The 14,619-nt window shown below is 41.8% G+C and overlaps 1 protein-coding gene across 1 annotated transcript in view; it reads right to left on the bottom strand.

Moving 5' to 3' along the window:
• Nucleotides 1-14,619, bottom strand: part of AGBL1 (ATP/GTP binding protein like 1) — a 518,802-nt gene that overhangs the window by 392,213 nt on the left and 111,970 nt on the right. Inside the window, 6 exon segments of the mRNA XM_030813842.1 lie at nucleotides 21-107; nucleotides 646-729; nucleotides 2,277-2,857; nucleotides 4,232-4,348; nucleotides 9,098-9,165; nucleotides 10,100-10,265. Of these exon segments, the coding sequence (XP_030669702.1) occupies nucleotides 21-107; nucleotides 646-729; nucleotides 2,277-2,857; nucleotides 4,232-4,348; nucleotides 9,098-9,165; nucleotides 10,100-10,265 (1,103 nt within the window).

Raw genomic sequence — 14,619 nt, 5'->3', positions numbered from 1 at the left:
CTGTGGTTTTCTTTACTTACTCACGCACTTGGATGGCTTTGCGAAGATTTCCTGACTCAAATTTGGAGAAGAACCGTAAACAACTGGAAGTATTGTCTTGCAAAGGCCTACAATGAAATAAGGAACATGTGAACATATGTGTTATCACTACTCTTTGAAAACAGTGTGATGATTCTTTTTTTTCCATTATTATTATTTTTTTGCGACAGAATCTCACTCTGTCATCCATGCTGGAGTGCAGTGGTGGGATGTCTGCTCACTGCAACCTCCGCCTCCCAGGTTCAAGCGCTTCTCCTGCCTCAGCCTCCCGAGTAGCGGGACTACAGGCACCCGTCACCATGCCTGGTTAATTTTTTGTATTTTTAGTAGAGACAGGGTTTCACCATGTTAGCCAGGATGGTCTCCATCTCCTGAACTCATGATCCACCTGCCTTGGGCTCCCAAAGTGCTGGGATTACAGGCGTGGGCCACCGCGCCTGGCCGATGATTCTTAAAGATAAGCTTTCTCTTATAGATCTTTAACCTGAATTTTCATCATGCTGTTTTAGGAGGAGGAGTGGATTATTAACAGGAAACATGTCTATTCTCATGCCATTAACAGAATTCTCCATGCCCCACCTTCCTCAGATGCACGAGACTACCTACCAAGGCTCATCTAAACTGAAGACAACTTTATTTATAACATCACTTGGCTGGATGAGCCTCCGAATATCCTCAAATATCCTGATCCTGGAAAAGAAAATTGAAAACATTGTAAGGGTCAGCCTTCTCTCCCTAGCTCATTCATCCTGTGATCACCTGGGAAGAACTTTGGGGGTCATCAGAGAAATATGAAAGCACAGAGAAGTTTAATAACACCTCAACCTTGAGCTCAGAGACTACAAATATCCCTGTCCTCCTTCTTTCTCTGTCAAAAAATAAAACTGCATAAGAAGTAGGAATGTAGGAAGTAGTGATGTTAGAGTTCAGTTAGAGAATTCTTGGCTTGAAGAATTTTATCAAAAGCACTTGCGTTGGGGGACTTTGGAACTTTTCTAGCTGTGGGAATAAGAGGGTAGTTTGCACTGAGAAAGTTTTGAGGAAGACATTAGGACTATTAGCTGCCAGCATCTTCAAGGTTTGGGAGGCTCCAATAAGCCTGTGTACCCTTGTGTAATTTATATTCCTTGGGCTCTGTCTGCTCCAGTAGGCTAAGGTCAATCTTCTAAGAAACACCAAAATCTGGGATATTTAACTAAGAGAGAGAAAGAAAGCTTAGGAGGTCTTTCAGATTACCTTCCTGAATTTCCAAACCAGTTCATAGGAGAGGTGTGAGAGAAGGGTGAAGAAAAGTGGACATGAGGCCTGGACTCAGAGGGAAGATGTCCTATACAGGGATAAGATGGTGCTAGAACAGCCCTTGTGATCTGTTTCTCAAAAAATGAGCATGACAGATAAAGTGCAGGGGGTAGGGTTGGATATGTCAGCCAGGACTCCAACTGGGAGCAGTTCGGGGGATTTACCATCAAGAGAATAATTTACCGATGACGTGGATAATAAGAAAACTTTCTGGTCTGCCCACTTTGCTCCATTGACTTGGTATGTGCATACAGTTTTTTTCAAGGAGAATAATGTTTTCTTTGCCTTTAGCAGTTTTCATTTTAATCTCAATATGTTGAGCCATGGGTAAAGCTCCCTTTCCTGCCTTCTGGGAATAATCTATCATCCAGTGTTTCTTCCCTGGAGAATGTCTTTTCCATCCCCACTCCCCCGCACCGCCCCCCCCACCAACCCGGTGTGAGGCAGCAAAACTATTCTCCGAACTAAGCCAGGGTCTATAATACCTGGGGCTGTGGAATGGAGGCACACCTCCTCCCTTCTATTAGCAAGAGATCCCCTGTCAATTTGTAGGAAGCAAGAAAAGAGATCCCAAATAATCAGCTCTTGATTTTTCTGAAAACCTACTTTTAAGGAAGGAGCCCAGTATTTGGAGAAACTGGATGATCTTTCTTTGTGATAGTGGTTTGCACAGGAGATAGGATAAGTTGTCGTACTAGAATTACCCAAGGAATTTTTCATCAGAAAATGCATGCCTACCACTACCCCACACTTGATTCTGAAAAGTCCTTGCAGGAAGGAAAGTTTGTGTGTTTGGCCAGTTTGCCAACAGGCTTTGACATGTTCCTGATTAATGCTCACTTTCCTATAGATAGTAGAATTATCTGTACAAACCATTTTACTTATAAAATTATCAATGAACATAAAAAAATGAGCTCCCAAGTCAGTAGCGCCATCACCTTTGGACTCCACATTTGCGTTCCAACATAGGCTGGGTGGTGGGAGGGGGACAGTGTCCCCAGACATCAGGAAATGCCATCATCTTGAAGTCCACCACAGAGCTGGTTCTTCTGGCTTTGGCCATATAAAGATAGGGATTGTGGAAAGGGGCACGCTTCAGATGTGTCTGCAGAAGCTTATCTATTCCTTTGACAGCTTCTCCAGTCCTAGTGGAATTAGAAAAGGAGGCACTCATCCTTGGGCAGAAAATTGCATCTACGTCCCAGGCATCTGCTTTCAGGGGAGCCTGAATGTCAGGGATTTCACTTTCAGAAGAATCTCTCCTGAGACTATTGGATTGCACATTTTGGTACGGGTTCACTCCAGGATTTTTTTTGGAGCCTAGATGCACAGTGGACCTTCCTGTCTTCACCATGCACAGAAGGGAAGTCTGGACAGCATCTTCTCTTTCTTGCCCACAGGAACTTTGGTCCTTGTTGTAGCAATGCTGCTTTGAGGAGGCAGCAGCCAGAATGTGGTGGTGATTGGCATACTGAGTCTTTTCAGAGTTCAAATCATCTCCAAGTTTGGACTGCAGTTCCTTCAGGTTCAAAATGGAATACAATATGTTAGTGTGTCCTTCCAGGTAGGGAATACAATGTGATCCCTGTCCTTACTCTCTGGGCACAGAGCTAAGCATAAATCCTATGAATTTGGAAGCTTTTTCCAAGGTCAACTAAAGACTAACCTTCAAGAGTCAAATAAATGACAGAATCACAGAAACTCATGTTTGGAAGGGGCTTTTGGTGGGTCTAGTCCAATGCTAAACAGTATTTGAATGCCTTCAAGACCCCCACTAAATTACAATCTGGTTGGAAAACCATATTTATGGGGGCCTCACTGCACCCCAAGGCAGTGCCTTTCACTTGAGAATAATTCTGTTTATTTGAAAAACATTTTTATACTAAACTGAAATTTCCTTCCCTGAAACTATTATCACTGATCACCTTCTGCTTTCTGAAGTCAAATAGAATATATTAACTCCCTCTGTACACGTGACTTAGTTTATACCCTTGGATGTAGCCAAATTCATGATTACAAAGAGCCATAAGAAAATAATGGAGATCAAAAAGCAGGTCTAAAATATTGATGGCAGCAACAGTGGCAGCAGCAACTCAGCACAGAATTAGCATCACCAGGTCTAACGTTCCCAATTTGTTTCCACTAACAAAGGAAGCCTGAAGTCAGTATATCCACCTTCAAAAAGTCATCTAGGACAATGGTCCCACTTTGGCATAAGAACAATTAAATCATCATGAATTTTTATTTGCTTTTTCAGTGCATGGGGGCAGGGCACCCTGCCCACCAGACAATAGGTAGTGATGTGTACCTTCATGCTACAGTCATGCATTACCTAACAATGGTGAAAGTTCTGAGAAATGCATCATCAGGTGATCTCATTGTTGTATGAACATCATAGGGTGTGCTTACACAAACTTAGATGGTTTAGCCTACTGTGTATGTAGGCTATATGGTGTAGCCTATTGCTCCTAGGCTACAAACCTGTACAGCATGTTAATGTGCTGAACACTGTACGCAACAGTAGCACAATGGCATTTGTGTGTCTAAACATAAAAAGGTGCAGTGAAAATACAGTATTATAATCTTATGGGACCATCGTGAAATATGCTGCCTGTCATCAATGGAAATGTCATTATGCAGCACATGACTGTGTATCCATCCTAAGTGTAAGGTGTCAGATTGAAGAACCCTTGCATACATCCTAACTTTTTTCCATTTTTGCCACCTTTTCCCATTTTTGCTTAGCATTCTGCTTTTCTCTAAGGAAGAACCCAGAAGCATATGGCTAATGATGAGCAATGCTTTCCATCTGGACACCCTGGTTTGGCCTCCCAGGATCTGCAAAGAACCCATCATGCATCGTCAAAGATCAGAACCACGGCATATGTTCTACCTCAAAGCTATAGGAGAGCTCAAGACACATCGCCTCATATTGCATCAGTTCCTCTTCAGGTCGGTCAAGACCAGGTTTGGAACTCAGCTTGTTCACATCTGTTTCCAAGTCATCATCCTACAATGGAATAGTCATAGAAGAGATTACAATCAGGAAATCCACCCTGAGAAGCATCAAGACATGACATGTATGTGCTTCTTCAGAATCTTAGTCTCTTCTTGCCTCCAAATTATAGCACTAGACCACCCAGTGAAGAACTTGTTATTCTGGATTGTATTTTTAAAATAAAAAGAAAGAAGATAAACAACTTGTCTCAGCATTTATGTCAGTATTTATCAGCCTTCATCAGAAATAAAAATTTGTATAAAATGAGATAAACTACATAATCGATAAAGCACATTATAAAAGAAATTCTTTATCTCATCGCCACTATCGTCAGCATCATTGTAATTATTGTCCCTCTTTATCTATCTTTGACATTTAGGTTTGTCAGTCTTTTCACAAACATTTAATCAGCACTGACTGTGAGCAGGTACTCTTCTAGGTACTGAAGTTTCGGTCACAATGGAACAGACAAACATCCATGCTTCCGTGGCATTTGCCTTTTAGCAAGAGAAGAAAAACAGTAAAGAAGAAAGTAAACAAATGAATAAGTTAATTTCCAACAGTTATAACTCCCCTTGAAATGATAAAAGAGAATGATGTGACTAAGATTGGGGAATGGGAGGCTGTTTGGATTAGGAGATCTCAGGAGGACTCATAAGGAGGTAATGTTTTAACTGAGACCTAAATGACAAAAAAAAAAGCCAGCTATGCACAGGCCTAGCAGTGAATTATTAACAGAAGGAAAAGCTTCAATTTGCTTACAGAAAGAAGGTGGCTGATGCATACAGAATAAGAGGAAGATTGCAGGAGATGAGATTTGAGAAGTAGGCAGGAGAGAAATTATATCAATCCTTACGAGACCTGGGGAGGAGCTGGTATTCTCCTACTACATCTTTATCCCTTTGTACATTTAAAAATTTACCAAGGCACCACAAGTCTTTTATTTATTGGATTGAATAATCCCAGGCACTTTATTTTTTATTCTTGATAGATCATCATTTCGAAACCTTTTAATGATGATGGTGACTCTCCTCTGAATATTTGTGTGTTTTCCAAGGGTTGTAGGGTCTTACAGAGAAAAGACACCAGGAATGAACCAGCCCCTCTTCATCTTTTCATATCCTAGATTAAGTTTCCTTAATGAAATAGAGGGAAAAAATTCCATATGTTTTACAAGTACATTTCATTATTTAAGGAAAAACCTGGCAGTCCTGAAAGGTTAAATCCAATAAACATGGAAAATAAATGTTTGTATTCCTGATCCAAGGGAGAAAAAAATGCAATGTTCCATCTATGTTTCACAATTTTTCCCCAAACTTCAAATTAAAAGAAAAATAATTCCCATGAGTTTCATTTAATGATATTTTCAGGTACAGTATACACACCACGACCAACTCCATGGCCCCCACTCTTGTGCTTTGCAGCTTCATCCATCAATTCCTGCTTGTCTCCACCCCCTCCACTTCAACCTCAGCCACGGCCCAGGGTGGCACTAATGGAAACACAATCTGGGAGGCCACTGGGAAGAATGTCCCCACCAGTGAGGAAGGCTGTGCTCCAACTGGTGCATCTGAAGGGAGGAGAGTCATTCAACCCATGAGCTGCAACCTAATTCATTCCACATGTGACTAGGTGACCCACGTAGCCTTAGAGCAGGGGTTAATAAACTATGGCCCACTGGTTGTTTTTGTCAATAAAGTTTTATTGGCACAGAGCCACACCCATTCATTTGATCATGGTTGTTTTCTCAGTGCAACAGCAAAGTTTAATAGTTGTGACAGAGACCATTTCTGCCTTCAAAGTTCTGGAGCTTAGTCTCTGAGAACCAGGCACTCAGTCAGGTTGCCACCTCCTTTTGTATTTCTTATAAATGGCATTTATTCTTATCTGGAGGTGGCCTGCTTCTGTGTCCTCACAGCAGCCCAAGCAGTCCTTTACCAGCTAGGATTCTGGTACCCACCTAATCCAGGTAATGCCTTCTGGCTCTTGTTCCATAGGTTGGAGCTTTTGGACATTGTCTTTTGGCTGCCTCAGACTTGAGTTCACCACGCCATTGAAGGTGGTGATTTGAACACTTAATAAGGACAAATCCAAGTCCACTAGACTGTGACTCTTTGAAGATAAAAACTATGTCTTATCTGTTTGTGTTTCATATTAACATCCCTAAGATTTAGCATATTGCATATGGATCATACCCAATAAAGCACCTGAAAGAAATAAATTAAAAAGAAAGGAAAGGAAGGAAGAAGGAAGGGAGAGCTTGAATTCACTCTGTTTATCACCCTCTTCTTCAGAGTTTGTCAGAATCTAATGCTTGTTTATGCGAAGACAGCCCACATCTGATACGTTGACCTTGATTTTCAATCAAATCATGGCACCCTACTTTCCACTCTCATAACCCTTTACAGATAAAAGGTCCTCTTAATCATTCTTTCTGAGAGGCTGGTCCCAATTATTACCTAAGATAGTCAAATGGGAAGGTCACAGGTTAAAGGCCTGGATCAGTGCTGTGGCCAGAAATAAAATATGCCTGACTTCTTTTCCATGCCTCTGGCAGCAAATGCTGCTGGTTTCCCTAGGGAAAATCCAGTTTTCTGCAGCAGTTTCCTTGCTCTTGTTGTGCCTCCAAATCAAGCCCTGACTGTCATGCTCCTCTCCTTCTCTACAACTCATCCTCACACTGACTTCTCATCTTCTTGCCTTGGCTTGAAGCCTTTTGATGAATAGTTTTTAAGCTCTTACCAATTTGCCTTGTGCTTCTTTGCCAGTTGAGTTTATTTATTTGTTTAGGGTTCTCTCTACCCCAACCCTCCATCCTCTGCAGAGTGTGGGCCAAGGGAAGTATCTGAACGCCCTCCCTCCCATGCTGTGGGAAGTCAGGCACTATCGTGAACCCAGTCCCTCCCCATCAGATACATGAAGCGAGTGACACTCTGCATCAGACATTCAGTTATCAAAGAGCAAGCAAGAAGGGAGGAGAAAGTGGCATTGATAAATGACTGAAGCAGCACAGTATTATTCAAATAATTCAGCATGTACTCTACAGGCCTGTACCATCAAGCCACAGCAAAGATCCAATTTGCTACTGATGACTTCAGAAATGATTCTGTTTATCAACAAAACCCAGAGAACACCAGACTGTCAATAGCAGTCTAAACCTACAGATGTAGCTTAAGAGGTAGTCCCCGTATGTCTGCTACTACCATCAACAAGGTGAGTGATTATCATGATAGAGAATTCAAAAGCCTCTTTCTTTCTAGACAGATAGGAAAGAAGGAGAGAAAGGAAAGGAGGGAAGATTTTTGATTTTTTAAATTTAAGTTTCATCCCCAGTAAATGTCATAAAAGGCAGGATTGACCTTAATTTACTGACTCTTATTTTACAGACAACAAAATTAAGAAGCTATAACTTAAAGGAATTTGTCAAAGTCCGTGTCCACCAACAGAAATGGAGGTAAAATTATAATTCACAGACGAATTCTTATCCTAGAGCGGTGGTCCTCAACTAGGGGTGATTTTGGCAAGTCTTAGAGATATTTTTGGTTCATCCCTGGGGGGTAACGAGGTAGGTACTACTGATATCCAGTGGGTAGAGGTCAGGGATGCTGCTAAACATCCTACAATGCACAAGGCAGCTTCCCACAACCAGGAAGTATCCAGTCTAAATGCCAACAGTGCCAAGGTCTAGAAATCTTGTTGTAGAAAAACAGTCAGTAAACTATGTCCCACTGCTTATTTTTGTAAATAAAGATTGCTTGGAGGCTGGGCGCAGTGGCTCATGCCTGTAATCCCAGCACTTTGGGAGGCCGAGGCAGGCAGATCGCAAGGTCAAGAGTTCGAGACCAGCCTGGCCAATATGGTGAAACCCTGTCTCTACTAAAAATACAAAAATTAGCTAGGTGTGGTGGTAGGCATCTGTAGTCCCAGCTACTCGGGAGGCTGAAGTTGGTGAATTGCTTGGACCCGGGAGGTGGAGGTTGCAGTGAGCCAAGATCGCGCCACTGCACTCTAGCCTGGCGACAGAGTGAGACTCCGTCTCAAAAAAAAAAAAAAAAAAAAAAAAAAATTTCTTGGAACACAGCCGTGCCCTTTTGTTTACAAATTGTCTAAGGCTGTTTTTTGCTACAACAGCAAAGTTGAGCAGTTGTGACAAAGACTGTATGGTCTACAAAGCCTAAAATCATTACTATTGGAACTTTTATAGGAAGTTCACCAACCTCTGTTCTATAGGATAGGCCTTTTTGGGAGGGGGACCAAAGAGCAACACTTCTCTGCTGGCCAGGTTGTGCACTGTGCAACTTAAGGGAAAACAATTCGCAGAGTCTGATGTCAATGGAATTGTACAATGCGGCATCCCTGTGCAGAAAGAATAAGAAGAGTGACTTACGAAGGCAGGTGAGATCTACTAGAAAGCTTCCTGGAAAATCTTTCTAGGGTCCCAAAACGTCTTATCAAATATACCAACTCCAAGTGTTAAGTGTGTACCTAAAGCTCATCTGAATAAAGTATTGGTGTCTTAATAATGTATAGGATAGCCTCCGACTTTATAATGAGACATTGTACCAGACCTACTAAGATGAAAATGACAACTTGGAAATCAATAACAGTAGCTGTCATTTACTGAGCATCACGACCACTGAGTGGCAGTACTAAAGTCAGTTCTTAAAATTTACACTGGGCTTGGGCAAACATAGGAAGTAATATTTTTCTGTGCGTGATGTGACTGTGGACATCACTAGAAGCATGGGCTGGTGTACCTACTTCCACTTTCCCATCTTCAGTATCAGAGTCTTTGTCCACTTCATCATCGCCATCATCTTCAAAATCCTCTGGATGGGGAAAAAGAGGTGAAATAAGTGAGGTTTCCCCTTTGCCTGGGATTTAGGATTTAGATGTTCACCATACAGTGGTTCTTTCTTCTTCCTCTCTCAAATAAGGGGCCCAATATTAATTGCACAATATCCCACCACACATGAATGCTTATTGGTCGGTATAAATGGTGTGCACGTAGGCATGTCAGGGCACTAAGTCATAAAGTTTAAACAGTTATCCCACATTGAATGCAAAATAAGTGCAGAAAAAATGACATATGCATACCACTCTGGATTCTCCCATGAAAGTTAGACGTATTTATGCAACTAGCATAGCCAAAGTTTAGAGATCACACACAAACGAAATGCGTTATAACCTAAACCTTGATTGAGCCCCTAATTTTTTGATTGAGGAAGTTATTTAAAACAAAAGTCCAGAGAAAGCATCTTGTACCATTGTGGCAAAATTATGCCTATAGAAAATCTGTTTGTACTAGGATCTTTTGACAGGAAGATCTTCCTAGAGATTAAATAATAATACTTTCAAATATTCCAATATGACTAGCCTGGAGTTGTAAATAACAAGAGTTTTATTTCAATTTCATCCTTAGGGCAAATTAATTCCACAATCAGTCAGTATGCTGCAGAGATTCGATCATGGGATTCTAAATAGGCTTTTTTTTTAATTAGCTGAGATGACTGTACAGGCATTTGATAGCTACCAGGCAAAGCAGAGACAGTTAATAATGAAGAACAAAATAAGCGAGCTTGGTTTTTTCTCACCCTGTTTATGAAAATCAAAACTGCTTTTTCATATACGTCTCTAATTAGCTTAATAGACAATTATGGTTGACCTATAAAACGACGAATTCTATTTTCACCCATGTTCCTGGGAAACATGGTCAAAATGCAAAAACTCATCTTAAAGGTCATAGTTACCCACTTATTTTACCTTCAGGTAGATCATGTGGAGGTTCAGTGGTGATGTGCCCAGGGACCGGGAAGGCATAGGCACTGCTGGCTGTGACCAAGGGAAGTGGACTCTTAGGGTAGCACTGCCTCAGGATCTGAAGCACCACAGAGATAACGGGCTCCATGCTCTTGTCATCCAGGCAGTTCTGAGCAAAGGGAAGATTCTATCAGACGCCGACATCTGGGCACAGTCCCCTAGCTGTAACACGGCTAGTAACACTCTCCTAGCTGTAACACAACACAGTCTCCTAGCTGTGTTTCAGCTAATGAATTAAACACATGGACAGACTGTAAACAGCCTTAATGTAGAATGTCAAATTTGAACATTCCAACATAGAATTTTGTCTAATGTAGAATCTGCACTTTCCTGTCTCTTGCTCATTTCATACATCATTGCAATGAATTCAGTCTGAATATAGACTTAAAATTCTTTCGAGGGATGCTGCACCTAAGGCAAGACATTGCTCAGAATAGCTGGCGGAAGAGGAGGCTGGTGTCTTCTCTCGGCCACCCATGTGTCACTGTGAATTATTGCCTATGTTAGGGAATGAGCAGCTGAATTGATGGAAGTTTTGCTTTTCTCTTTCAGCTGTCTTCTGTGGAGAAAAATATTTTTTAAAAAAGATAAAATATGAAATCAGAAGGACAGACTAAGTGAATCCCAAGTACCTAAATTAAATTACATGCCTCTTCTCAAAGCCCACAGTGTTGATCCCTCTTGGTACCTTCCCAAATCAGAGAAAAATTGGGCTTGCAGATGTAACATTTTGATACTGATGGAACATGACAAGACCCTTCTTTTCAGACACTGTGAAAAATATAAGAACAAGTTCACTAAATTGAGAGACAGAGAGTTGAGTGTAGTTCAGTATCTCTTTGGCAAAAACACAACCATTTTCTTCAGTATCTTTGTAAATGTTTTGTCTACTGACTTGGTACAGGAAGATGACTTGTGGGGTCCCCCAGTTTGCTATTCCTAAAGGGTGCAGCAAGCTCTGAGGCCAATAAGTCACAGAAGTGGAGACGGTGGATGCTAGGTACCCACCACAAGGCAGTGTGAATGTCTGTGGTGCTGCTGAACTGTGGCATCTCCAGACTCATCATTACAGGTACTTCCATGTGAAAGAACATGGAGGAAAAAAATTAATAATAATTTATCCATGAATTTAAGCTACCCAAATGACTCCAAAACATAAGTAAGCCAACTTTTTTTTTTAGACAGAGTCTCACTCTGTCGCCCAGGCTGGAGTGCAGTGGCACGATCTCAGCTCACAGCAACCTCCACCTCCCAGGTTCAAGCAATTATCCTGCCTCAGCCTCCTGAGAAGCTGGGATTACAGATGCCTGCTACCACGCCAGCTAATGTTTGTATTTTTAATAGAGACGGGGTTTCACCATGTTGGTTAGGCTTGTCTCAAACTCCTGACCTCAGGTGATCCACCCTCCTCAGTCTCCCAAAGTACTGGGATTACAGGCATGAGCCACCATGCCCAGCCTTAAGTAAGCCAGCTTTCAAAATGAAATGTCTTAATGCAACCAAGAATGCTCTCTCTCCTTCAGTGTGTGCCAGTCATACCCATCAGGTGTCCTGAGTCAACAGCCTCGGAATACACAGCAGGAAATACTCTTGGTGGAAAATGAATTAGTTTTGGCTAATTCATTATGGAGGCTAATGAACAGTTGAAGATATTTCACCCTTTGGTCTGGTCAAATGGTCTCAAGTGTTTCATGAAAAGTATCAGTAATGGGGAAAAAAAATAAAACAGAGTCTTAAGGAGGAAGCAAGAAGGTGAAAGAGAGGGCTTATCAGATATAATGTTCTAAGCTCCAACCTTGGTAGAGATAGAGTCAGCCCAAGCCAGGGAATTCAGTCAAAAAAGCCAACATTTTGGAACCCAGTATGTTTGTGATGGTCCTTGATGATAAAAGATAATCGTGTCTTTTTCTTTGGTGGAATGGAACAAGTGAAAGGATGAAGCCAAGTTCAAATGTTCTGAAAAACTGGGCCATACCATGAACTGAATTTGAAGGCTGGAGGGAGTATTACAATCTATAAAACCCAAGGCTTTAGGAATCATGCTATATTTGCTGTCTGCTGCACTGTAGGGGAAATACTTATGAATGCAAAGATCATTGGTTTCAAGGTAACAGAAATTCTTGAATTCATTTGTCAACATTTCCCTCATGCTAATGGATAGGTGCTGTGCAGGGCCAAGACTAAGGTGAGGAAAGGGAGGTTCCCAGGAAGCACTTGCTCTCAGGCTCCTAGAAGTGTAGGGTTGGTACTTGTGCTATGCATCAAAAAAAGACAAGACTCCAGGAAATAGGATCCTTATGGACCAATGTCTCAGAAATGGAGGCAAAGGTGAGATTTTAGGCTCCCTTTTCCCATCACTCTCAATAACACATCTGCTACTTGGAAGGGATGATGAAATATGAGAATGCATTCAATTAATACATTCAATGCTTCCGTCACAGTTAACATCTTTGAATTAGCTTTGGCATAATAAATACCCTACTTGCATGATACATAGGCAAGGTAAAGTAAGAGCAAACTGCTCAGGTCCTGGAGCCAGACTACGTGAGTTTAAATCCTGGACTAAAGATTACTAATTTCATAACCCTGGCAAATAATACACTTCTCTGTGCCACGGTGTCTTCATCTGCAAAGTGGAGACAATAACACAACCTCTCTCCTAATGTTGTGTGTGAATTAAATGCATTAAAGTAGGCCAAGTGCCTAATAGCAAGCATTTAGTATTAGCCAATGGGAAGAGAGAAGGCATCCTTAGTTTCAGAAAGTCTCCTAGGAGTCTGCAAGAGGATACTAGGAGTCACTGCTACTCAGAGCAGAGTCCTATTAATAATTCCCATGATGACAAAGCCAGGCATTTTAGTGGAAAAGGACATTGACTAAGAGTATAAAGTCCTGGGTTTAAATTCCAGCTCTGGGTGCAGCACACCAACATGGCACATGTATACACATGTAACTAACCTGCACGTTGTACACATGTACCCTAAAACTTAAAGCATAATAAAAAAAAATTCCAGCTCTGCTTCTGTGTAGCCAAAGCCACTAACATCTCCTGCCTAAACTCCTATCAACACTCTAATTCCTCCCCTTACTCTCCTTCCTTCCCCTTGTGCCCTCTGATAATCTCTTTTCCAAATGGCAGCCAGAATGGTCCTTTAAAAGCATAAATCAGTTTAATGGGTATAGAGTTTCAATTTCTCCAGATGAAAATGGTTCTGGAGATGGATGGGTAGTAGTGACAGTTATACAACAATGTACTTAACCCTACCAAACTGTACACTTAAAAATAGTTAAGATGGTGAATTTGGTTGCATGTATTTTACTACAATTAATTTAAAATTTTTCAAAAATAAAAAAATGAAAAGCATAAACTGTATCAGGTCAGTCTCCTGCTTCAGACTTGATAGAAATAAAATTCTAATTTATTTTTATGCCCTAGGAAGTTCTATGTGATCTGGCCCTCCCTATCTCTTTAATTCACATCTTCTCCTCCTTCGTGCCTCCTTACAAGTTGATGGAGGCCAGGCACGGTGCCTCACGCCTGTAATCCCAGCACTTTGGGAGGCCGAGGCAGGTGGATCACAACATCAGGAGTTCGAGACTAGCCTGGCCAACGCGGTGAAATCCCGTCTCTAATAAAAATACAAAAATTAGCCAGGCATTGTGGTGTGTGGCTGTAATTCCAGCTACTTGGGAGGCTGAGGCAGGAGAATCACTTGAACCCAGGAGGTGGAGGCTGCAGTGAGCCAAGATCACACTACTGCACTCCAGCCTGGGCGACAGAGCGAGACTCCATCTCAAAACAAAACAAACAAAAAAAAGTTGATGGAAGTAAAATTCAAAGTCCCCATCATAGTTCAAGGAACTCTAAATGCCCTGGCACTGCCCATGACTCCAACTCAATCTCATGCCTTCCCCCTTACTCACAATGCTCTGCCATGTCTGTATTTCTCAAGCTCACCCACCTCCCACTCTGCTCCCCCACCTGAGGGTCTTTGCACGTACTTTCTTTTTCTCTCCCTGGAACCCTCATCTCCAGACCCTCATGGCACTGGTTCTTTCTTATCATTCAGATCTCAGGTGACACAGCAGCTCTTCGACCCCTGCCTGGCATAACCCCTCTCTCCCTTCTCTTTGCAGTGATTCTTTGAACATAGATGAGAAATTCTAAGCCCAAGGGCAGATGTGGTGTAGCTTCAATATAAAAATATCTTAAATGGAAATGGCTTAATATCTTCCGGATTCTCACTGAGATCTTTCCTTCTGCCTGACCCTCCAAAACATCCTACTTGTCCCACTCACTCTCCATGGCTTCTCCGTGTGTGCCTCGTGGCCAACTCCTGTGCTTCTCTGAACAGTTCACAAACCAAGTGTTTCTCTTAGACTATTCAAAATGTTCTCCTAGCCTCATTCAAATGTGGGTGCCTTCATGGAGGCTTCTCTGGTCAGCGAGACCAAGTAGGGCC

The sequence above is a fragment of the Nomascus leucogenys genome, chromosome 6 (assembly GCF_006542625.1).
Source record: "Nomascus leucogenys isolate Asia chromosome 6, Asia_NLE_v1, whole genome shotgun sequence".
NCBI classification, from domain to species: domain Eukaryota; kingdom Metazoa; phylum Chordata; class Mammalia; order Primates; family Hylobatidae; genus Nomascus; species Nomascus leucogenys.
Note: the sequence above shows the minus strand (reverse complement) of the source record. Positions and strands in the feature narration are given on the sequence as shown.